This window comes from Chiloscyllium punctatum, chromosome 10, assembly GCF_047496795.1.
Source record: "Chiloscyllium punctatum isolate Juve2018m chromosome 10, sChiPun1.3, whole genome shotgun sequence".
Taxonomy (NCBI): Eukaryota; Metazoa; Chordata; class Chondrichthyes; order Orectolobiformes; family Hemiscylliidae; genus Chiloscyllium; species Chiloscyllium punctatum.
The window spans coordinates 114,608,202-114,630,944 of NC_092748.1; the positions used below are offsets into that span (position 1 = coordinate 114,608,202).

General features: G+C 45.2%; 1 protein-coding gene across 7 annotated transcripts in view; it reads right to left on the reverse strand.

The window, feature by feature from the left end:
- Positions 1 to 22,743, reverse strand: part of dnpep (aspartyl aminopeptidase) — a 95,880-nt gene that overhangs the window by 11,351 nt on the left and 61,786 nt on the right. For all 7 annotated transcript variants that reach the window (XM_072579974.1, XM_072579977.1, XM_072579976.1 and 4 more), the window contains 8 exons: positions 19,567 to 19,680; positions 16,036 to 16,161; positions 15,415 to 15,539; positions 12,409 to 12,493; positions 9,827 to 9,934; positions 6,593 to 6,670; positions 5,434 to 5,517; positions 2,808 to 2,968 (listed from right to left, as the gene is read on the reverse strand). In XM_072579974.1, the coding sequence (XP_072436075.1) occupies positions 2,808 to 2,968; positions 5,434 to 5,517; positions 6,593 to 6,670; positions 9,827 to 9,934; positions 12,409 to 12,493; positions 15,415 to 15,539; positions 16,036 to 16,161; positions 19,567 to 19,680 (881 nt within the window). The remainder of the gene's footprint in view (positions 1 to 2,807; positions 2,969 to 5,433; positions 5,518 to 6,592; positions 6,671 to 9,826; positions 9,935 to 12,408; positions 12,494 to 15,414; positions 15,540 to 16,035; positions 16,162 to 19,566; positions 19,681 to 22,743) is intronic.

Sequence of the window (22,743 nt, forward strand, 5' to 3'; positions counted from 1 at the left end):
CTAACCTACACATCCCTGAACGCTATGGACAATTTAGTATGGCCAATTCACCTAACCTGCACATTTTTGGATTGTGGGAGGAAACCAGAGCACCCAGAGGAAACCCACGCAGAGACGGGGAGAATGTACAGACTCCACACAGACAGCTGCCCGAGGCTGGAATCGAACCCGGGTCCCTGTCGCTGTGAGGCAGCAGTGAGCCACCGTGCCACCCAAAGCTGGAGGTTTTCATCCTGTTCCTGAGGACCAACCCCATACCCTCCTGCACCCCACACGCTCACCTGCATTATAAGTGATTCATGAACCCTGTTAAAATTGTGTTTTTCTTCCTATCAACATACTTAAAAGCCCATTATAAACTGATGCACAGCAAGATCCCACAATAGCTAACCAAGTGAATCACCATAAGCGACGTTCCTAAGGTCCTGACACATTTTGAAGATGTGGGCCAAACCTAGCAAATAGGACGAGATGAATTGAGGAAATCTGGTCAGCGTGGATTAGTTAGACCGAGAGGTCTGCTTCCATACTGTACAGCTTTGAGTCTCTCAGTCTTAAATGGCTTGACCCTCATCCTGAGAATATGTCCCCTTGTTCTAGAGTTCACTGGCCAACCACATTCACCCTGCAATATCCTGTAGGGGTTCTGTAAATTTCAATGAGCTCACCCTTCAGTTGTCAAAACTCTAGAGAATACAGACCTGGTTTCCTCACTCTCTCTTCTAAGATGATCACAATCTACCAGGTGAAACCTCATCAAAACTCAATACAACTGCAGCAAGATATCTTTATTTCTGTATTCGAATCCCCTTGAAATCCAACATCTTATTGCTGACAATAAAATGTCAACAATTTGCCTTTCTGATTGCTTGCTGCACACGCATGCTGGCGTTCAGAAACTCATGGACAGGGACAGCTTGATCCCTTTGGCAATCTGCACTTCCTGACCTTTCTACATTTAAAACAAAAAAAAATCTGCCCTTCTGATTTTGAAGTAAGTAGCTTCGCATTTACACTCCTTCTGCTGGTCCATTCACCTAGCCTGTCCAGGTCCTCCTGAAGCCTCCCCACAGCTCAGACTCCCATCCAATTTGGTGGAACCAGCAACGCCGGAAATGTTATAATAAAAGCAAAATACTGCAGACGCTGAAGATTTGCTGAAATAGAAACAAGAAACACTGGAGAAACTCAGTGGGTGTAGCAGCATCACTGGAGAGAGAAACAGAGTTAACATTTCAAGTCCAGTATGTCTCTCCTTCGGTCATACGTCAGACCAGTGTCCCAATACAGAATGCTGCCAGACCTACTGGGTTTGCCCAGCACCTTCTGTTTTACACCTTTGCTCGGTATTCATTCTCGGATGTTGGTAGTTGCTGGCAAGGGGAGCATTTATTGCCAATTCCTAATGGCCTTTGACAGACGATGATGAACCACTTAAACAATTGCTGTCTGTGCCCATGTATGAAGAAGGGCTGATGCCCGAAACGTCGATTCTCCTGCTCCTTGGATGCTGCCTGACCTGCTGTGCTTTGCCAGCAACACATATTCAGCTCTGATCTCCAGCATCTGCAGTCCTCACTTTCTCCATGTATGAAGATACTCTCACAACTCTGTTGGGAACAGAGTTCCAGTTTTGACCTACAGAGCTAGTACCACAGCAGTTATGTTACTGGAATGGTAACCCAGAGGACTAATGTTCTCGAGACGCGTATTCAAACCTTATGTTAGCCATTGGGGAGTTTCGATTCAATTAAAGAAACTGAAATAAAATATTACTCTCATTAATTATAATAATTTAACTATCAGACTGTCATAGAAACCCATCTGGTTCAGAAGGAAATCTGCCATCCTTTCAGGGTCTGACCTGTGCTTATTCAAAACATAAACTTCTGATCAGTTCATAAAGACTCGTCCTCACTAACTCAAGTCAAGCAAAAACGATTGTGGAACGTGAAGTTTTCAAGCATGCGAAGGATATTCATGGTCTTGCCTTTGTCTGAACTGCTCAGATTTGCAGATCCACAGCAACATGGATGGCACTCAATTGATGTTTGAAAACTAGGTGGAAGTGGGTACTCCAGATGCTGGAGATTAGAGTCAAGGTTACAGTGGTGTTGGAAAAGCAGAGCAGGTCAGGCAACATCCAATGCTGCTGCATGCTGCCTAACCTGCTGTGCTTTTCCAGCACCACTCTAATCCTGATCTTTGAAAACATTGTGACAAAATACTAGGCTGCATCAAATCATGCAGAAAGGTTAGGACCTACAGGTAACAGGTGGCATGGTGGCTCAGTGGTTAGCCCTGCTGCCTCACAGTGCCAGAGATTTGGGTTCAATTCCAGCCTTGGCCAACTGATTTGTGTGGAGTTTGCACAGTCTCCTCCTGTGTGCGAGTTTCTGTCGGGTGCTCCGCCTTCCTCCCACAGTCCAAAGACTTGCAGGTTAGGGTGGATTGGCTGTGGGGAATTACCCAGAGTGTTTAGGAATGTGAAGGTTAGGTGTGTTAGCCATGGGAAATGCCAGGTTACAGGGATAGGGTAGGGGCATAGGTCTGGGTGGAAAGTCCTTCAGACAGTTGGTGTGGACTCGTTGGGCTGAATGGCCTGTTTCCACACTGTGTGGGGATTTTTAAAAAAAAGACATTGTTCTTTCTAACTTAAATGACAGTCCAATGCAGCACTGCCCTAGACTGCTTCTTGACTAACTGCTAAGTGCACATTATTCCCATCATTACTGATCTAGACAACAGCTGGGGATGAGCTGACCATGTCATCCTGTAGAAGCAGAATTGGAAATGGAAGCACTTACGCGTAGTTGGGGTGTACAGCATGCGCCATGTCCGAGCTGATCATGAATGACTTGGGAATGGCTTCTTCAAACGCAGTCGGGTTGTCGCAACAGGAAGCCATGCGACGTAGAACTAACTCCGTCAAGGAGGAGCCTGCCCCCTGAGCACTCTCGCTGCCCACCTTTCAACAACCACAAAGGAGAAGGCAGAGGGAGAAAGAACAAGATTAGAAATAAAAAGAACCATGGACGCTGAAAGTAGAAATAAAAACAGAAATAGGTGGAAAAACCCGGCAGGTCTGGCAGCACCTGTGGAGAGGAAGTCGTCATTGTCTACAGGTTTAGTACCAGAAGACTGGAGGATTGCAAATGTTGTGCCCTTGTTCAAGAAGGGCAGTAGAGATGATCCAGGTAATTATAGACCAGTGAGCCTTACGTCAGTTGTAGGAAAAGTTTTGGAAAGGATTATAAGAGATAGGATTTATAATCATCTAGCAAGCAACAACTTGATGGGAGATAGTCAACATGGTTTCGTCAAGGGCAGGTCGTGTCTCACAAACCTCATTGAGTTTTTTGAGAAGGTGACCAAGCATGTAGATGAGGGTAGGGCAGTTGACGTGGTGTACATGGACTTCAGTAAAGCCTTTGATAAGGTTCCACATAGTAAGCTGTTGGAGAAAATGCAGAGACATGGGATTGAGGGTGATTTAGCAGTTTGGATTAGAAACTAGCTTTCTGTAAGAAGGCAGCGAGTGGTGGTTGATGGAAAATATTCAGCCTGGAGTCCGGTTATTAGTGGTGTGCCACAAGGATCTGTTTTGGGACCACTGCTGTTTGTCATTTTTATAAATGACTTAGACGCAGGCAGAGGTAGATGGGTCAGTAAGTTTGCAGATGACACTAAAGTCAGTGAAGTAGTGGACAGTGTGGAAGAATGTTACAGGAGGACTTGGATAAACTGCAGAATTGGGCTGAGAGATGGCAAATGGAGTTCAATGCAGATAAGTGTGAGGTGATGCACTTTGGGAAGAATAACAGGAAGGCAAAATACTGGGTCAATGGAAAGATCCTTGGCAGTGTGGATGTGCAGAGGGATCTTGGAGTCCGTGTATATAGATCCCTGAAAGTTGCCACCCAGGTTGATAGTGCTGTTAAGAAGACGTACGGTGTGTTAGGTTTCATTGGTAGAGGGATTGAGTTCCGGAGCTGCAATATCATGCTGCAACTATACAAAATGCTAGTGTAGCCACACTTGGAATATTGTGTACAGTTCTGGTCACCATATTTCGGGAAGGCTGTGGACGCATTGGAAAAGGTGCAGAGGAGATGTACCAGGATGTTTCCTGGTCTGGAGGGAAGGTCTTATGAGGAAAGGCTGAGAGACTTGGGTCTGTTCTTATTGGAGAGAAGAAGTCTAAGAGGGGATTTGATAGAGACATACACGATGATCAGAGGATTAGACAGGGTAGACAGTGAAAGTCTTTTTCCTCAGCTTGTACGAGGGGCATAACTACAAATTGACGGGTGATAGATTTAAGACAGATGTCAGAGGCAGGCTCTTCACACAGACAGTGGTAAGGACCTGGAATGCCATACCTGCCAATGTAATTAACTCAGCCACATTAGGGAGATTTAAACAATCCTTGGATATGCACATGGATGACGATGGGATAGTGTGGGGGATGGGCTTAGATTAGTTCACAGGTCGGCGCAACATCGAGGGCCGAAGGGCCTGCTCTGTGCTGTATTGTTCTATGTTCGATGTTCTAAAGCAGAGTTAATGTTTCAGGTTCTGTGATCCTTCTTCAGAACAGTTCTGCAAACTGGCTGTCGTATTTGAGGAAGGCACTATCCATTTGTAAATCTATCCTTATTTCATCAGATGCAGGGAATGTGATAACGTGTTCACTGATCTTCTCAGCGTTAAGAATGAAATAAATATCAGTTGCAAGATCAGACAGAACCCGACTGGCCTCGTTCTAAAATAATTCTCATCTCCACCTGAGAAGGCAGCCCCACAGATCACAAATGATATTCTGAGATGAACTTCCTCCAGTTATGTATGTATGAGCTCAGCAGAGTAGATGACTATCATGAGGTTCAGACAGAGAGATGCCAACAGTGCAGGTTCAACTCCCACACTGGCTGCAGTAGTTTATGTAGGCCCTGCCTCCTCACTCTACCGTACGATAGATGTAGGACCCCCAAAGCTCGGTTATCAGTGGTCTCTCTCTCTCTCTTGAGACAGATGCCATTGATACTTTGTGGACTATACTTGGATATACTTATTAAGTTTGCATAAGTCATATCTGTGGGCCTTTTGACTTTCATCCGTCTTACAGAGCACTCACACAGGAACAGGTCATTTCTCCAGTTGGCAAGCACTCATATAACTGCTCCTTCCCACTCTCCCATCTCATTGTATAAACTGTCATTCTAATCCTTTCTCCACTATGTGTTTCCTCTTGAATTCCATCCACGTTACTCGCTTCAACTGCTCCCTGTGGGAGTGGGCTCCACATTCTCATCACTTTCTGAGCAACAAAAATTCTCCTGAATTTCCAATTGGATTTGTTACTGTCTCACACCAGTCCTGATCTTATGCACAAACATTGTTCGCAATGTCCATCATATCAAATGAACCTACCTCTTCGTTGTCAAACAGCGTAACCACTCGGATATTGCTGTCCTCAGCCAGAGTGCCTTGCTCCTCGGATGATTCAATCAGGGCCTGTACAGGATGCAGAAAGGGGTCTTACCACAGAGACACCAAAACAAGGAATGGAAAAGCCATATGCCACTTTGGTTTGGCACTTGTCCCCTTGAGTTAGAAGGTTGTGGAACAGCATGCCAGGACTTTTACTCGTGTTTCTGCTGTGCACAGCTCAGTGGGAGACCTGAACCCGTAACCTTTTGACACTGAGGTGAGAGCACTGGCCATCTCACCATGGCTGATACAAAAGCAGGGGGTTGAGTCAGTCTCACACCAATGTTGAGAAACAAGAGAGCATTTCCAGGAACAAATTAATTCTCACTTATGCAGTACCTTTAATATAAAACAGCATCCCAAAGGAGCGCACGGGAGCACTGTAAAACTAAATGCAGCACAAGCCACAGTGCTGATAATAATCCAGGGGACCAAAAGCTTGGTCAAAGAGGTATGCTTTAAGGATTAACTTAAAGAAGGTGGAGAGGTTTACAGAGTAAGGTCTAGGCAGCTGAAGGCACTGGGGGATATGCAAGACACCAGAGTTGGAGGAACACAACCATCTCAGAGAGTTGGAATGGCAGAATGAGATTACAGAGCTAGGGGTAAAACCACAGAGGTATTTGAAAACAAGGACGAGAAATTTAAAAGCGTGGTGTTGTTGGACTCGGAAACAATGTGGCTAGCGAGCCCGGGGAGGGTCAAATTATAGCGAGTAATCAAAGTGAAAGCAACAGAGTGGGAGAGTGCAGAAGTGGTCTAAATAACTCGTGAGTAAAGGACCAACAGGAACACCACCATTAGCTGTACGTTGTTAATGTTTCAAGTTGGATACTTGGAATGCTGCGTGGCTAGCAAAATAATATATACTGCTTTTGCCACTTTAACTGTGCTATATATGTCCAAGTCCTTTAGACAGGTGCTACCAATGTAGGTTTGTCACTCAGCCACCTAAGACGATTTGGGAATGATAATCTTGGAAGTTGGTTTGAAGATGTAATACAAACAAGAGAGACAAATCGGGGCAGGGAGGGAGAGGAATTCCGGCATTGTGTTCGTTTTTCTTGACTACGTGTTGAAGTGGGTTAATGCACATTACCTGCAAGGCACAGTAACAGCTGTGTAAATTATCCAATCGTGGAGCAAATATAAACTCCTTGAAGGCGCCACCCAGAGCCTGGAAGGAAGAACAAGGTAGCTGGTGAAGCACAGTCAGAACAGCAATGACAATACCACCCCCACTCCTCAGATGTAAACAGCCGATTCTCCCCGTACATATCCTAAACCAGAACAAAGGATCACAGATATTGGAGATCTGAAATAAGCAAAAACAGAAAAAGGGTGATTGGACTCAAAGCGTGAATTCTCCACAAGTGCTGCCAGACCCACTGAGTTTCTTCAGCTATTCCTGTTTTTAATCAACTTGTTCCAGATACATTTCTGGTGCAGTTGGGTCTTGAACCTGTGTCCCCTGGTTCAGAGGTAGGGACAATAAGACTGCCCCACAAGAGCCCTTCCCACTACGTAATATGGAGGATCCGGTGTTGGAATGGGAAGGACCAGGTCAGAAGTCACGTGACACCAGGTTATAGTCCAACAGGTTCATTTGAAATCACAAGCTTTCAGAGAGTAACTAATTTTGAATAAACCTGTTGGACTACAAACAGGTGTCATATGAGTTCTGACTTTGCACAACATAATATGTTTGGAGTTAGCAGGCAGAAGAGAGCAGGTAGTCCATCATTTTAACCAAATTCTTTAAAAGAAGGTAAATTGAGTACATTAGAGGCACCTCTCCCTCATCCTTACAAAGATGATACCCTGCCATCTGTAATTTCAAGCCTGTCTGCTGCACCCTACCAACCACGTCTTCATTCTCCTTAGTATAGCTGGTCCTTACCTGTCCAAATTCCAGTCCAAAATCCAGGATTTACTGGGTCCAGATGCTCTGGCTGGGGTTACTCTCAGCAGTGCCCATTCGGGATTTGCTGCTCTGTTCATGCTGCCAGAGCTGCCAGTCAGATTCGCCAGCAGCTTGAGAACAGGACACCCTCCTGCCAATGTGTGCACTGTTCACGCATACTGAAGGCTGCCTCCATGATTGGTGCAGAGTAACCCTATTTTACATACACACCTGACATTCCGTCTGGGCTGGGAAGGCAAGCAGAATACCTCCTTACCCTGTAACATTCAGTCCAGTACTGCAGGTCAAGGATATTTCAGAAAGACCTCCATAATTGTTTTCTTCACAATTTAAATGTTACTCATTTGGGGTTGGGGGGGGGTGGTAAGACCAGTATTTATTGCCCATCCTGAAATGCCATTGAGTAGGTGATAGTGTATGTAACTGAGGCCAATTCGAAGGTCAGTTCAGAGTCAGTTCATTGATGGTACAAAGATGGCTGATTTTCTTCCTTGAAGAGTGTCAGTGAGTGAGATGGGTTGTTACGTCAATTGGCAGGAGAATCGACGTTTCGGGCATGAGCCCTTCTTCAGGAGCCTTCCTGAAGAAGGGCTCATGCCCGAAACGTCAATTCTCCTGCTCCTCGGATGCTGCCTGACCTGCTGCGCTTTTCTAGCAACACATTTTCAGCTCTGATCTCCAGCATCTGCAGTCCTCACTTTCTCCTGTTACGTCAATTGACTACTTTACTGGTTGTCATTACCGATACTGGCTTTGTGTCTTACATTTATTTAGTTAATTGATTTTTTTTAAAAATTCATTAGTGGGTCATGAGCATTGTTGGAAATGCTGCATTTATCCCTATTTTACAAAGGGCAGCTAACACTGCTGTAGCTCTGCACTCACAGACGCTGAAGCCTCTGGAGATGACTGTGTGCAAGTAGCTGACACCTTTACAACATTAGAACAGCGACTACACTTTAAAAGCACATCACTGACTATAAAGTACATCTTTGCCTTTAAGAGTGGCCGAGTGACAATGTCACTGGTCTAGTGATCCAGGGGTAAAAACAAGGACTGCAGATGCTGGAAACCAGAGTCTAGGTTAGAGTGTTGCTGGAAAAGCACAGCAGGTCAGGCAGCATCCGAGGAGCAAGAAAATCAACGTTTCGGGCAAGGATGAAGGGCTTTTGCCTGAAACGTCGATTTTCCTGCTCCTCGGATGCTGCCTGAACTGCTGTACTTTTCCAGCACCACTCTAATCTAGAATCTAGTAACCCAGAGGCCCAGGCTCATGTTCTGGGGACAAGGGTTCAAATCCCGTCATGGCAGCAGGTGGAATTGAAATGCAACTCATGATCGTGGAACTGAAGTCCAGTCTCAGTGATGGAGACCATGGAACTATAATCACTTGTTGCTAAGACTCAGCTGGTACATGAATGTCTTCAATGGTCTGGCCTACATGTAACTCCAGACTCTCAGCAATGCAGGGGACTCGGAACTGCCCATTGACCAACATTCACTCAAAGCTGTGCAGCTGCTGGGAAACATGGCACGCGCGGGTCAGTGGGTCAAGGAACAGTTTCTGCTTTCAGAAGCCACTGTCGCACATGGATCTCTTGAGTCCACACTGCGGTCAAAACAAAACTACATCAAGTCTTTCCTAAGAAACAGCACAGTAATCCGCTTAGAGTCATAGAGCTGTACAGCATGGAAACATATCCTTTGATCCAACTTGTCCATGCCAACTAGATATTCTAAATTACTCTAGTCCCATTTGCCAGCACTTGGCCCATATCCCTCCAAACCCTTCCTATTCATATGCCCATCCAGATGCTTTTTAAATATTGTAACTGTACCAGCCTCCACCACTTCCTCTGGCACCTCGTTCCATATACGCACTACCCTCTGTGTGAAAAAGTTGCCCCTTAGGTTCCTTTTATACCTTTCCCCTCTCACCCTAAACCTATGCCCTCTAGTCCTCGATTCTCCCACCCTGGTAATGAAACCTTGGTTATTCACCTTATCCATGCCCTTCATGATTATACAAACCTCTGTAGGGTCACCCCTCAGCCTCTGACACTCCAGGCAAGATAGCCCCAGCCTATTCAGCCTCTCCCTATATCTCAAAGCCTCCAATCCTCTCCTGTACCCTTTCAAATTTAACAAATTCCTTCCTAGTGAGTTCACTTAGTTCAAGGGCAATGCTAACCATACCGGTGTTATCCACATCCAAAGCAACAATAAAAACACCTTGGGAAGGTTTCGAAAGGCAGTATATGAATGCAAGTCCCTCCCTCTTTATGTGTTTGTGTTGTGAATTGCACCATTCCACACTCCCACTGACCATCCAATTATCACCAATTCATCATTCCAACTCTGGTCGACAATGACCACGCTGTCGGAACCGTTTCACAGAAACAGACTTACCCCAGGCTGAGTATCGGCCAGACATAGCTCAAAGTCGATGATTTTGTCCACATTGACTCCCAATTGAGCACAGAGCAGGTTCAGCAGGACAGAGTGGTGTTTCTCGGACTGTGGATGAAAGCAAATCAGCAAAAACACTGTGTCACACAATAATTACAGTGCAGGAGAAGGCTGCTCAGCCCATCGTGCCTATACTGGTTCCTTTATCCAGAACCAACCTTTTAACTATTCCCCAGATCCCTGCACATTGTTTTTATCCCAATTATTAATGGTAAGGTCCTAGGGAGTGTTGCTGAACAAAGAGACCTTGGAGTGCAGGTTCATAGCTCCTTTAAAGTGGAGTCGCAGGTAGATAGGATAGTGAAGAAGGCGTTTGGTATGCTTTCCTTTATTGGTCAGAGTATTGAGTACAGGAGTTGGGAGGTCATGTTGCAGCTGTACAGGACATTGGTTAGGCCACTGTTGGAATATTGCATGCAATTCTGGTCTCCTTCCTATCAAAAAGATGTTGTGAAACTTGAAAGGGTTCAGAAAAGATTTACAAGGATGTTGCCAGGGTTGGAGGATTTGAGCTATAGGGAGAGACTGAACAGGCTGGGGCTGTTTTCCCTGGAGCGTCAGAGGCTGAGGGGTGACCTTATAGAGGTTTACAAAATCATGAGGGGCATGGATAGGGTAAATAGACAAAGTCTTTTCCCTGGGGTCGAGGAGTCCAGAACTAGAGGGTATAGGTTTAGGGTGAGAGGGGAAAGATATAAAGAACCCTATGGGGCAACTTTTTCATGCAGAGGGTGGTACGTGTATGGCAGAGGAAGTGGTGGAGGCTGGTACAATTACAACATTTAAAAGGCATCTGGATGGGTATATGAATATGATTTGGAGGGATATGGGCCGGGTGCTGGCGGGTGGGACTAGATTGGGTTGGGATATCTGGTCGGCATGGACGGGTTGGACCGAAGAGTATGTTTCCATGCTGTACATCGCTATGACTCTATAACCATCTAATGCCTCTCTTGAATGCCTTAATTGATCCTGCCTGCATCACAATTCCAGGCAGTACATTCCAGACCGTAACTACAACTTGTGAAAAAACTTTTTTGCACATCTCCATTGCTTCAATTGCACATCTCTTAAAATCTATGCCCCTCTTGTCTCATTCTTTTTACAAACAGAGAACGTTTTACACTACCTACTGTGTCCAGCCTGTTCATCATTTCTGTTTTATTCACGAGTGGGCGTGGGTGCTGCTGGCTTGGTCAGTATTTACTGCTGGGCCCTAAATGCCCCTTGGGAAGGTGGTGGTGAGCTGCCCTCTTGAACAGGGGAGGTGACGGCCTGTATTACTGCTGGACGGTTACTCCAGAGACTGGGGTAATGTCCTAGGGACCTGGGTTGGAATCCTGCCATGGCAGATAGCGGAATTTGAAATCAATTTTAAAAATTGGGAATTAAGAGTCTAATGATGACCATGAATCCATTGTCAATTGTTGGAAAAACCAAACTGGTTCACGAATGTCCGTTAGGGAAGAAGACTGCTATCCTTACCCAGGAGAGGCCTATTTGTGACTCTAGACCCACAGCAATATGGCTGACTCTTAACGGCCCAGTGGGGTGGGCAACAAATGCTGGCCTAGCCAGCGATGCCCCCATCCCTTGGATGAGTAATAAATAATAGTGCTGTAAGGCTGTCCACATATCCAATTGGCTTTCCTCCAAGCAGGACAAGTCAATTTGAGAGTCCACGTACACCAATTGGTGTCTCAACTCCATGTCCAACCAATGCTGGTTTCAGCAGTCACTGACCCAGATGGTCCCAGGGATCCACGCACAGGGAACATAGGACGGATGGAAAGATGATGAATTATTTCAAAAGGGCACTTGAAGGAATCAAACTTACAGGGATACTGAGTTACAGCAAGCAATGGAACTGGATTCTGCACAGTATAAGCATGGACTGGATGGGCCGAATGGTCACTTTCACAACTGCACGTTTCTATGACTCACAGGCGTACGCTCCAAAAAGCTTATTTTTAAACGTCCAGCACTCCCCTCCATCACTGATGCTCAGAACGTTAATGGGTATTATCAACAAGATGCACTGCAGAATTTCACAGAGGCATCTCAGACAGCACCTTCCAAATTCATAACCACTTCCATCAGGAAGGACAAGGACGGCATGGGAACCCCACCCCCTGCAGGTTCCCCTCCAAGCCACCTACCACCCTGACTTGCAAATATATCGCCGTTCCTTCAGTGTCGCTGGGTCAGAATCCTGGAAGTCCCTCCCTAGGGGCATTTGTGGGTCAACCTACAGCAGATGGACTGCAGCGATTCAAGAAGACCAGCTCGCCCCCACCTTCTCAAGGGGCAACTAGGGACGGGGTAATAAATGCTGGGCTCAGGCAGGGCAACCACTTCCCATCAATAAATAATCATATCGAAGCACTGTTTCTTTATTCTGTGCTATACAGCGTGACAGTTGGAGACTTCCAACACTGAGTAATAAACCTATCCATTTCACAATACGAATGACACAGATCCATTTGTTACTGTTGAAACAATAACAGGTCGGGGTCACTTACCATTTGAGAGGCATCACAGGCATTTCCAGTAGATTTCGCTCCCAGTTCCAGCTGCTCCTTTACAGCTGTAGCTATGATTGGAACCCTTTGAAGGAAATACACAGTTAACATGCAGCTGATTTGGGGGCATGGAATCTCAGCGGTTAGCACTTCTGCCTCACAGTGCCAGGGACCCAGGTTCGATTCCAGCCTCGGGTGACTGTCTGTGTGGAGTTTGCACGTTCTCCCCGTGTCTGCGTGGGTTTCCTCCGGGTGCTCCGGATTCCTCCCATAATCCAACGATGTGCAGGTCAGGTGAATTGGCCACGCTAAATTGCCCATGGTGTGTAGGCTAGGTGCATAGGGTAGGGGAATGGGTCTGGGTGGGTTACTCTTTGGAGGGTCGGTGTGGACTTATTGGGCCGAAGGGCCTGTTTCCACACTGTAGGGGTTCTGTGATTGCATGATTTCAGAAATACTCTACATCACCAGTGCATTTTCAGAAATACTCTAAATCATAGAAACCTGCTGATGACCAACTGTGATTAAATGGAGGTTTTGCCACATAACTTTTCCCCATTCTCCAGCCATTAGTTGGTCACACACCCACACTTATGTTCTACCCCCTATATAACTGGAAAGCAAAAAGGCTCATTAACCAACTGGACATTAACACTGTCAGCTGGCGTTTTATTTCCCCCATTTTCAATACTTTGACATCTGGCAAAGGGAAATGTTGAAAAAGACTTTTTAAAAGATTGATTAGGTTTTGCTATGCCCTATGATTGTTCTCCAGGGTGGCACACAACCAGTGTCTTGGAGACTGACTGGCCACCCTATTACAGACTTCGGGTGACATTGGCAGGCAAAGTTCGGTAGAGATATCTGCTAAATGCTCACAGGAGGAATAAAGAGGCTACATACTCCTTGGAAAGTTAGTGTCCAGACAAGAGGAACAGGGGGACTGACAGCAAGGTTACAGATACACACAACCTCACAAGTAATGATGCAGATTAATAATCCCACTAAAAAACAAACTCAGGTTCATGTTAACAGGGATAGAATTGAAGGGCAGAAAGTTGTGTGGAGCTGAATGTAGGTTTGCTCGCTGAGCTGGAAGGTTCATTTTCAGACGTTTCATCACCATACTAGGTAACTTCTTCAGTGGGCCTCTGAACGAGGCTTCATCCAGAGACTCACTGAAGATGTTAGCTAGTATGGTGATGAAATGTCTGAAAATGAACCTTCCAGCTCAGCGAGCAAATCTACATCCAGAACCTCGACCTGACCTACAAATCTCCTCAAAACTCACGAGTTGTGAGGATCTCACACCCAAATTTGGATTATGGTGAACCGTTGTGATCTTCACACTATAAAAACGATACGCAGCACTTGAGAAAGTGCAAAAAAGATTTGCAAGAATTATAGTTGACCTGATTGGTTAGCTCTATCAGAAAGTATTCGAGGATAAAGTGAGGACTGCAGATACTGGAGATCAGAGCTGAAAATGTGTTGCTGGAAAAGTGCAGCAGGTCAGGCAGCATCCAAGGAACAGGAGAATCGACGTTTTGGGCATAAGCTCTTCTTCTCCTGAAGAAGGGCTTATGCCCGAAACGTCGATTCTCCTGTTCCTTGGATGCTGCCTGACCTGCTGCGCTTTTCCAGCAACATTTTCAGCTCTATTAGAAAGTAGACAAGCAGGAGGCTGGAAGAACACAGCAATCCGAGCAGCATCAGGAGATGGAGAAGTCAACGTTTCAGTTATAACCCCTCTCCAGTCCTGTAGAAAGGTTATACCTGAAACACTGACTTTGCCACCTTCTGATGCTGCCTGGCTTGCTGTGTTCCTCCAGCCTCCTGATTGTCTACTTTGGATTCTAGCATCTGCAGTTTTTTTTGCCTCTAGCTCTATCAGAAAAGCAAAGGTTGGATAGTCTGAGGCTCCCTCTCTAGAAAAGTGAAAGAGTAGAGGTATTTAAAGTTATTAAAGGGCTTGATACAGTGGATGTGGGGAAAGTGGTCCTGCTTAAATGGAAGTTCAAAAATATAAACATAGATGATCACTAAGTACAATAATTTACTCAGTTAAAAATCTCACAACACCAGGTTATAGTCCAACAGGTTTACTTGGAAGCTCTAGCTATTGGAGCGCTGCTCCTTCATGAGGTAGTTGTGGAGCAGGACCATGAGACACAGAATTTATAGCAAACGATCACAGCGTCATGCAACTAAAATGATAGAATGAACAGCACACATGTGTACTCACGCTCTCTCTCTCTCTCTCTCTCTCATACAGGTGCACACACATACACATCTATGGGGTGAATTTGTAATTGAAGAATTATATTTGCAGATATATTCAATTTTGCTCAAAAATGCACAATCTGCAAGCAGTTAATCCAGTTAATCCAGATAATATTTTGTAAATTCCACTTTGGAAATAGAACCAGTCTGACTCAAGATTGGGATACAGACAGACTGTAAGCTCACACCTTTAATGTCTGAGCTGAGATGTCACCTTTTGTTATAAAACCTTACATTATCTTGAGAATGTGATTTAAAAGAAGTTCTGGGACTTACATATTAACGAACCAAAACCTGCAACCCATTCTAAAGATGAAAGACTTAACAGCAATCCAGGTTTGTTCAATATCTCATTTCAGTTGCATGACACTGCAATCTCTTGCGATAAATTCTATGCCTTATGGTCCTGCTCCACAGCTACCTGATGAAGGAGCAGCGCTCCGAAAGCTAGTGCTTCCAAATAAACCTGCTGGACTATAGCCTAGTGTCGTGAGATTTTTAATTTTGTCCAACCTAGTCCAACACCAGCTCCTCCACATCATAATTGACTCAATTAGTGGTGAGAATGTGGAACAGACTACCGGATGATGTAGATTTGCGATGAGGAGTGTCGATACTGTTCAAAGGAAAGTGAGGGATAGGAGGGTATGATAACTAGATGATTAAATGTCAGGGGCTGGGGAGGTGTCAGCCATTACCAAGCCTGCTGACCATGCTGCTTACAGGTGGTTCTCCTTGTTGGGTCCAAAGTTGTCATTAATCTCTCTCTGCAGGTGGATGGCCAGGTGAGGAATACGAAGGACTGGGTCAGCCACATTGATCAGGCGATGCTCCATTTTGTCTCCATTCTAGAAACAGAAGAGAGGCAGAGAGGTCTAAAGCAACTCAAAATTGGCCTGTCAAATCATCCACACCAAGCTGACATGCAATTGTGTGCACAGAAGAGACTGCTGCAGCAACAACTTGCAATTGCACAGCACAAAGATCCCTGAGGCACTTCACAAGTGGGTTTCCTCTTCACAACATAAGGATACAGGAGGACAGGTGACCAAAGCCTTCGTCAGAGAGGTAGGTCTCAAAGAGAGTCAGAAAGGAGAGGAGGTTTGGAGGTTGGAGAAGGAAGTACAGAGCTCAGGCCTCAGCATCTGACAGCCTAGTCACAAGGGATGGAAATTGGAATGCACAAGGGGCTAAAGCTTGAAGCACTCAGGAATCCTGAAGGGTCATCGGACCAGTGGAGGTGACAGAGATGAGGTGGGGGTGGGGGGGCTGCAAGGTTATGGCTGCCTAAGGAAACAAATGCGAGAATTTCAAATTTGAGATGTTTACGGCCCAGCAACCTACCTTTAGCACAACCCTGCCGGCTACGGTGAGGTCCCGGTCAAACCAAGTATTCCAGATTCCGCCACCGTAACACTCCACTCCGACTTGGAGGTAACCCACCTGCGTTTTCTTCGACCTGACTTTCACCTGGCAACAGAAAGATATTCAAACAAATTCAATACCAGTTCACATTAATAAGACCCAGGTGTAGAAATAGGCCACTCTGCCCATCGAGTCTGCTCTGCCATTCAATGAGTGATCGGGTAACCCTCAACTCCACTTTCCTGCCTTTTCCCCACAATCCTCAAGTTCCTTACTGAGTAGAAATGTCTATCTCGGCTTACTCAATGACCCAGCCTCGAGAACCCTCTGCAATAAAATAAATTCCACAGATTAACTACCTTCTGACAGAAAAATAATTCCTCATCACTGTCCTCACAGTACAATCCCTTATTCTGAGATGCTGTCCTCTGGTCCTATATTTTCCTACAGGGGGAAACAACTTGTCCATTTCTATCCTGTCAACTCTCCTTAGACTCTTGTATGTTTCAGTAAGGTCTCCTGCCATTCTTCCGCATTCCATTAACCTTTCCTTATAAGTCAGTCCCTCCATACCCGGAATGTACCGAGTGAACCTTCCCTGGATTGCCTCAAGCTAATCAGTAGAATAATGAAGCAGTTCCAAACCTGCCTGGTAGGGCCACAATGGAAACAAAGTGACACCAATGTCAAGAACAGACTGAACAAATACAGGCCTGTTCCTGGGGGATGTTGGAGTCAACGGATAGTGATCAGTGTAGAGCAGGCATAACCTTGCCAACATTCAGTTGGAGATGGTTTTTGTTCGTCCAGTGCTGGATAAGTGGGTAGGCAGCCTGATAACCTAAGAGTGGAGGAGTCCAGATGGATGCTGGCAGAGAGGTGACTTTAGCAGGAAGTGGGTACCGTAGATGCTGGAGATTAGTGTCAAGCTTAGAGTGGTGCTGGAAAAGCACAGCAGGTCAGGCAGCATCCGAAGAGCAGGAGAGTTGACGTTTCGACAGGAGCCCTTCATCAGGAACCTGATAGTTCATTCCTGATGAAGAGCTTTTGCCAGAAATGTCGATTTCCCTGCTCCTCGGATGCTGCCCGACCTGCTGTGCTTTTCCAGCGCCACTCTAATCTTGATCCATCACTGCCCCCTCCTGGAGGTCCCCAGCATCACAGATACGGTTGGGGTTACTGTATATTGCAAAGGCTGTGGACCCCGACAACATTTCAGCAACAGTACTGAAGACTTGTGCTCCAGAACTCGCTTCTCCCTTAGCCAAGCTGTTCCAGTACAGTTACAACACTGGCATCTACCTGACAATGTCGTAAATCCAGGTACGTACTGTAACCAAAAAGCAGGACAAATCCAACTCAACCAATTCCCGCCCCATCAGTCTCCTCTCGATCATCAATAAAGTGATGGAAGGGGTCAGTAACAGAGCTATCAAGCAGCACCTGCTCAGCACTAACCTGCTCAGTGACGCCCAGTTTGGGTTCCCCCAGGGCCACCCAGCTCCTGACCTCATTACAGCCTTGGGTCAAACATTGACAAAAAAGCTGAATTCCAGAGGGGAGGGGAGAGGGACAGCCCTTGACATCAAGGCTGCATTCGACTGAGTGTGGCATCAAGAAGCCCTGGCAAAACTGGAACCAGTGGGCATGAGAGGGCAAACTCGCCGCTGGTTACTTCCCACTTGTACTTAGTTCACTCAAGCAGCGTTCACAAAAACCTCACGCAGTATCTTAAGCCTCACCACAGTTGCCCCGGGTGCAACTCCAACAACACTCGAGAAGTTTGACATCTTTCAGGAGTCCATGGAAAAAAGCAGCCCGTTTTGTTTGGCACCACATCCACAAGAAACCATTTATTCCAGCACCGACGCTCAGTAGCAGCAGTGTGTACTATCTACCTTCAGTGTCACTGGGTCAGAATCCTGGAATTCCCTGCCTAAGGGCATTGTGGGCTGCAGCAGTTCAAGAAGGCAGCTCACCACTACCTTCCCAAGGGGCAAATGGTAATGGGTAATAAATGCTGGCTCAACTAGAGATGCCACATCCCAGGAGGGTTTTAAGAAAAAGCTGAAAATTGTCAGTCTACATGCAAAAAACAGGCACACTGCCTTCGGGCAATGTCACAAAGGGTCACCTATGAACAGGAGGCCACCAGAGGCAACACACAGGAGCAGTTAGAGAAGCCATTGCAAATGATTCTCTGGCTATTATGAGAGCAATAAGAATGAACCAATGCAAGTTGTCATTGTTACATCTGAATCCTTTCTTCCCGAGCTATCAGCTGGGGGTGTTTCAGTGGTATGACTGGGGGCAGTTAGCGAATGCTGGGGTTAGTTCACTCAGGCAGCACTCATGTTGTGTCTTAAGCCTCATCACACCTGCCCTGGGAACACTCAACCCAAGCTCGGGTGGTAACAAGTTAGGAAAGGTATTTCACTCTCATCACTGACATCCTCACCTGGGGAAGCCTACCTACACAAAGTAAGAGAAAAGACAATCTAGAAAGAGGAAATCAAGTGGGCTTGGGTGGGGGACAGCAGCATAAAGAAAGAGGAATGGAAGTTGAAAATTAGTTTTCTAAACTGGGTAAGTACTGAAAATAACCACTGCTTCCTAAAGTCCTCTTCCCTGAAACAGCTATCCACACAAGTTCTCCTTCCCACAGGCCTAATATTTATTTTTTACAAAATAATCACTTGACAGTACAGAAGTTGAATATTGTCAAGAAGAAAGACATGTAAGCCCAAGGGTTTTGCGTTCCGTTCATCAGGACGAATACAAGAAAGCCAGATTTCGCAACAGGTTTGAAAACTCAGCTCATAACATGTTCCGTTGCACTTGCACTTAACCAGAAGCCATGTCCATTCACACCCAGGGACCTGTTCTCTGCAAACAGAAGGATTATATTCAAGCCTTTTGTGGACTACCTGGGAGCTTGGTAAACCTATAGTTCCACATTGTTTCCTCCATGGCCACACATTATTCAGGTTCAACCTGCCAACTAAATAACATTATCATCTCTGGTAGTATAAAACATTGAGGTTATTTGAAATTTGGCATTCTTGAGTTTTCCCTGGTGAGCGCAAGACAGGACGTGTCAGCAACATGTCTCCTTCTAGCAGTTTCTTTCCCATTCAAGGTTTGAGCCAATTCCTTTCTGTCCATAATGGCGTGAAGTTGGTTTGTTTGGAGAGCGTGTGCATATCTCAGAAGAACAACAGCTCTATTTTGACAGAAGAACCCTGTATCCATTGCCCAGTTTTATCCCCTCCCTCAATTATCTCTCAGACCTATTCTGGGAAAAATTACCATGTAAATAATGTTATTTCGTTACAGTGCCTATTCAAACCAATCACTTCCCCTCCAATATCAACAGTGCTCACAGGGCAGGGTGAATTATATTTGCTTTTTGTTTCATGTGTTGTATTCAGCAGAAAGCCCCTCCCTTGGATTTTCTTGCCTGCCCGACGTACGTTACCAGACCCATGTTGGGTGATATTCCGCACTTACCCGTAGGCAGGGGCTGTCTGTATGAGCTCCAATCATGCTAAATCCATTCCCTGGTTGGTACTTGGCTCCCACCGCAAAGGCAATTATTGTGGAGTAGTTCCTCGTCAGGTAATACTGAATAAAGCAAAGCAGAATTACACGGAGTTTAGTCAGCAATCTGTGCAGTGTGCCCAGCAGCTTTATTTTGAGCTATCAACCAAATTTAATGGACTCAGAATTCTTGGATGGAGTAACTGGAGGGATAAGAACAATGAACAAAGTACAATACAGCTCAGGAACAGGCCCTCTGGCCCTCCAACCCATTTTGCCCTTCCATACTAAAACTGTCTTCCCTTACAGGATCCATATCCCTCTATTCCCTTCCTATTCATGTGTTCATCCAGGTGTTCCTGAATGCTGCTATTATGTCTGCTTCCACTACCTCCTCTAGTTCCATGCACTCACCATCCTTTGGTGAAAAACATGCCTCGCACATCTCTTTTAAACATCCCCCCCCTTGCACCTTGAACCTGTCTCACCTAGAAATTGACCCCTACACCCTGGGAAAAAGCCTCATTCTTTCCACTCTGTGGAATGGATAAGGGTAGTGCAATTAAAAATGTATATATGAAGATATTTAACAATAGTCAACAATGCCAAAGCCCATGAGGTGAAAGAGAAACTAGCAGCATGAATGAAAAACTGGCAAAAGGACAGAAAGCAGGGAATTGTGGCGAATGCTTGTTTCGGATGGAGGGAAGTATACAGTGGAGATATCCAACACAAGGTTTTGGGCTGCTGTTCTTTTCAAAGTACCTTGGTCTTCAGGATACAGTCCTCATTTGAAAGTTTGTAGATGATATGAAAATGGATATGTGGTGTTCGAAGACAAAGATGGATTTCACACAGACAGGCTGGTGACATGGGCAGATCAAAGTAGTGAGAAGTTACATTTTGGCAAGGAGAATGAACAGTGCCTATGTCAACGAAATGGTGCAAATTTAGAAGCCAGACAGGAACAGTGGTACCTGTGGGCATACACACAAACGAAGGCATGACTGCTGCTGAAAGGCTTTTTTTAAAACAAAAACACATAAGGTCTTGGGCTTTATTTATAAATGCATAGGGTAAAAATGCAAGGCTCTTTTGTTAAACCTTTAGAAAATACTACATAGGCTTCAGCCGGAATTTTGTGCCCAATACTGGACCATGTTTTAAGACAACCTTGCAGGGGAGATTAATACCAAGGATGAAGAAGTTAAAAATCACACAACACCAGGTTATAGTCCAACAGGTTTAATTGGAAGCACTAGCTTTCGGAGTGCTGCTCCTTCATCAGGTGGTTCATCAGGATCAGCGCTCCGAAAGCTAGTGCTTTCAATTAAACCTGTTGGACTATAACCTGGTGTTGTGTGATTTTTAACTTTGTCCACCCCCGTCCAACACCGGCACCTCCAAAGGATGATGAACTACAGTTAGAGAGAGAGAAACTGGAGAAGCTGAGATTATTTTCCTTCAAGCAGAGGGGTTTTCAAAATATTTAATAAAATTAAAAAACTCACAAATGGTTTGGTAAAGTAAATAAGGAAAAACCGTGCCCAGACGTGGAAGAAGGGTCAATAATCAAAGGATACAGATTTAAGTTGATTGGCAAAATAACCAGAAGTGACATCAAATCACGGAATGGCAAAGCACAGCATTCCGGCAACAAGGAGAGAAGTTGCTGGAAAAGCTCAGCAGGCCTGGCAGCATCCGTGAGGACAAATCGAAGTTGACGTTTCGGGTCCAGTGACCCCTCCTCACAAACGTTCGCTTTGATTTCTCTTCACGGATGTTGCCAGACCTGCTAAGCTTTTCCAGCAACTTCTGTTTTACAGCATCCACAGTTCTTTTGGTGTTTAGGCCAGTTGGTACGTCACAGATTTGTGCATTCAGCCGCATAGTTCTTTAAAATACCACAAAACCGGTGCAGAAAATAGTCCAAAATGTTCATGGAGTGCTGGCTTTCATATCTAAAGGGCTGGGTATATAAGGATACAGATGTACTGCAGTTATACAGAACCCAAGTTAGGCCCCACTTAGACTACTGTGAGCAGATCTCGGCACCTCACCTCAGTAAGGACGTTTAGACTCAGGAGGAAGTTTAACACAGATTCACAAGAATGATAACTGGACATCCGGGGGTTAAATCATGAGGAGAGATTAGGCAAATCAGACCTTTATTATCGAGAATTTAGAAGATTAAAGGATGATTTAATCAAGGTCATCAGGATATTAACAGGGAACGACAGGGTACATAAAGATAAACTATTTCCACTGGTTGAAGATTCTAGACCCAGAGGTCAGACTGGGGAGATGTTAGAAAGCACTTTTACACAGAAAGGGCAGTGGAGATTTGAAACTCTCTTCCACAAAATGGCATTGAATGCTAATTCAATTATTAAACTTAAATCTATGAGAGACAAGTTTTTACTAAACGAGGGTATCAAGGGATATGGGCCCAAGGCAGGCATATGAAGTTAATCCACAGATCAGCCACAATTTTACTGACTGGCACAGCAACTTGATGGGCTGAATGGCCTTCTCCTGTTCCTATCAATTCATATAGTGACTTTACTGTCCCTCTGAATAAACAGTTCACCCATTTTCTTCCCATAACCCCACACGTTCTTCCATTTCAGATAATAATTTAACCCTCTCTTGAATAGCACGATAGAGAACCTGTCTCCACCACACCCTCAGACATTGCATTCCAGACTCTCACTACTCGCTGTGTGATTTTGAACACCTTGATCAAATCTCCTCTCAGCCTACTCCAAGGAGCATAGTTCCAATAGTCCAATCTATCCATGTAACTGATGCTCCTCATCCCAGAAATCATATTCATCTTTTTATATCATCTCATTGCCTTCATCTCCTTCCTAAACTGTGGCTTCCTGAATCAACACAATAGTTGTGCTTCATCCAAGTTTAACATAACTTCCTTGCTCCTGCACTCTATGCCCTTTTATAAAGTTTATGAACCACTCTCCCATCTACAATGGTTTACGCACATATATACACCCAGGTTGCTCTGCTCCTACACCCTGTTTGAAATTGTGATCTTTATTTAATATGGCCTTTTCTACTGGAGCAAACCACTTCCACATACTCAGCATTAAATGTTATCGACCATTGGCAGATGCCCAGTCAACCAAC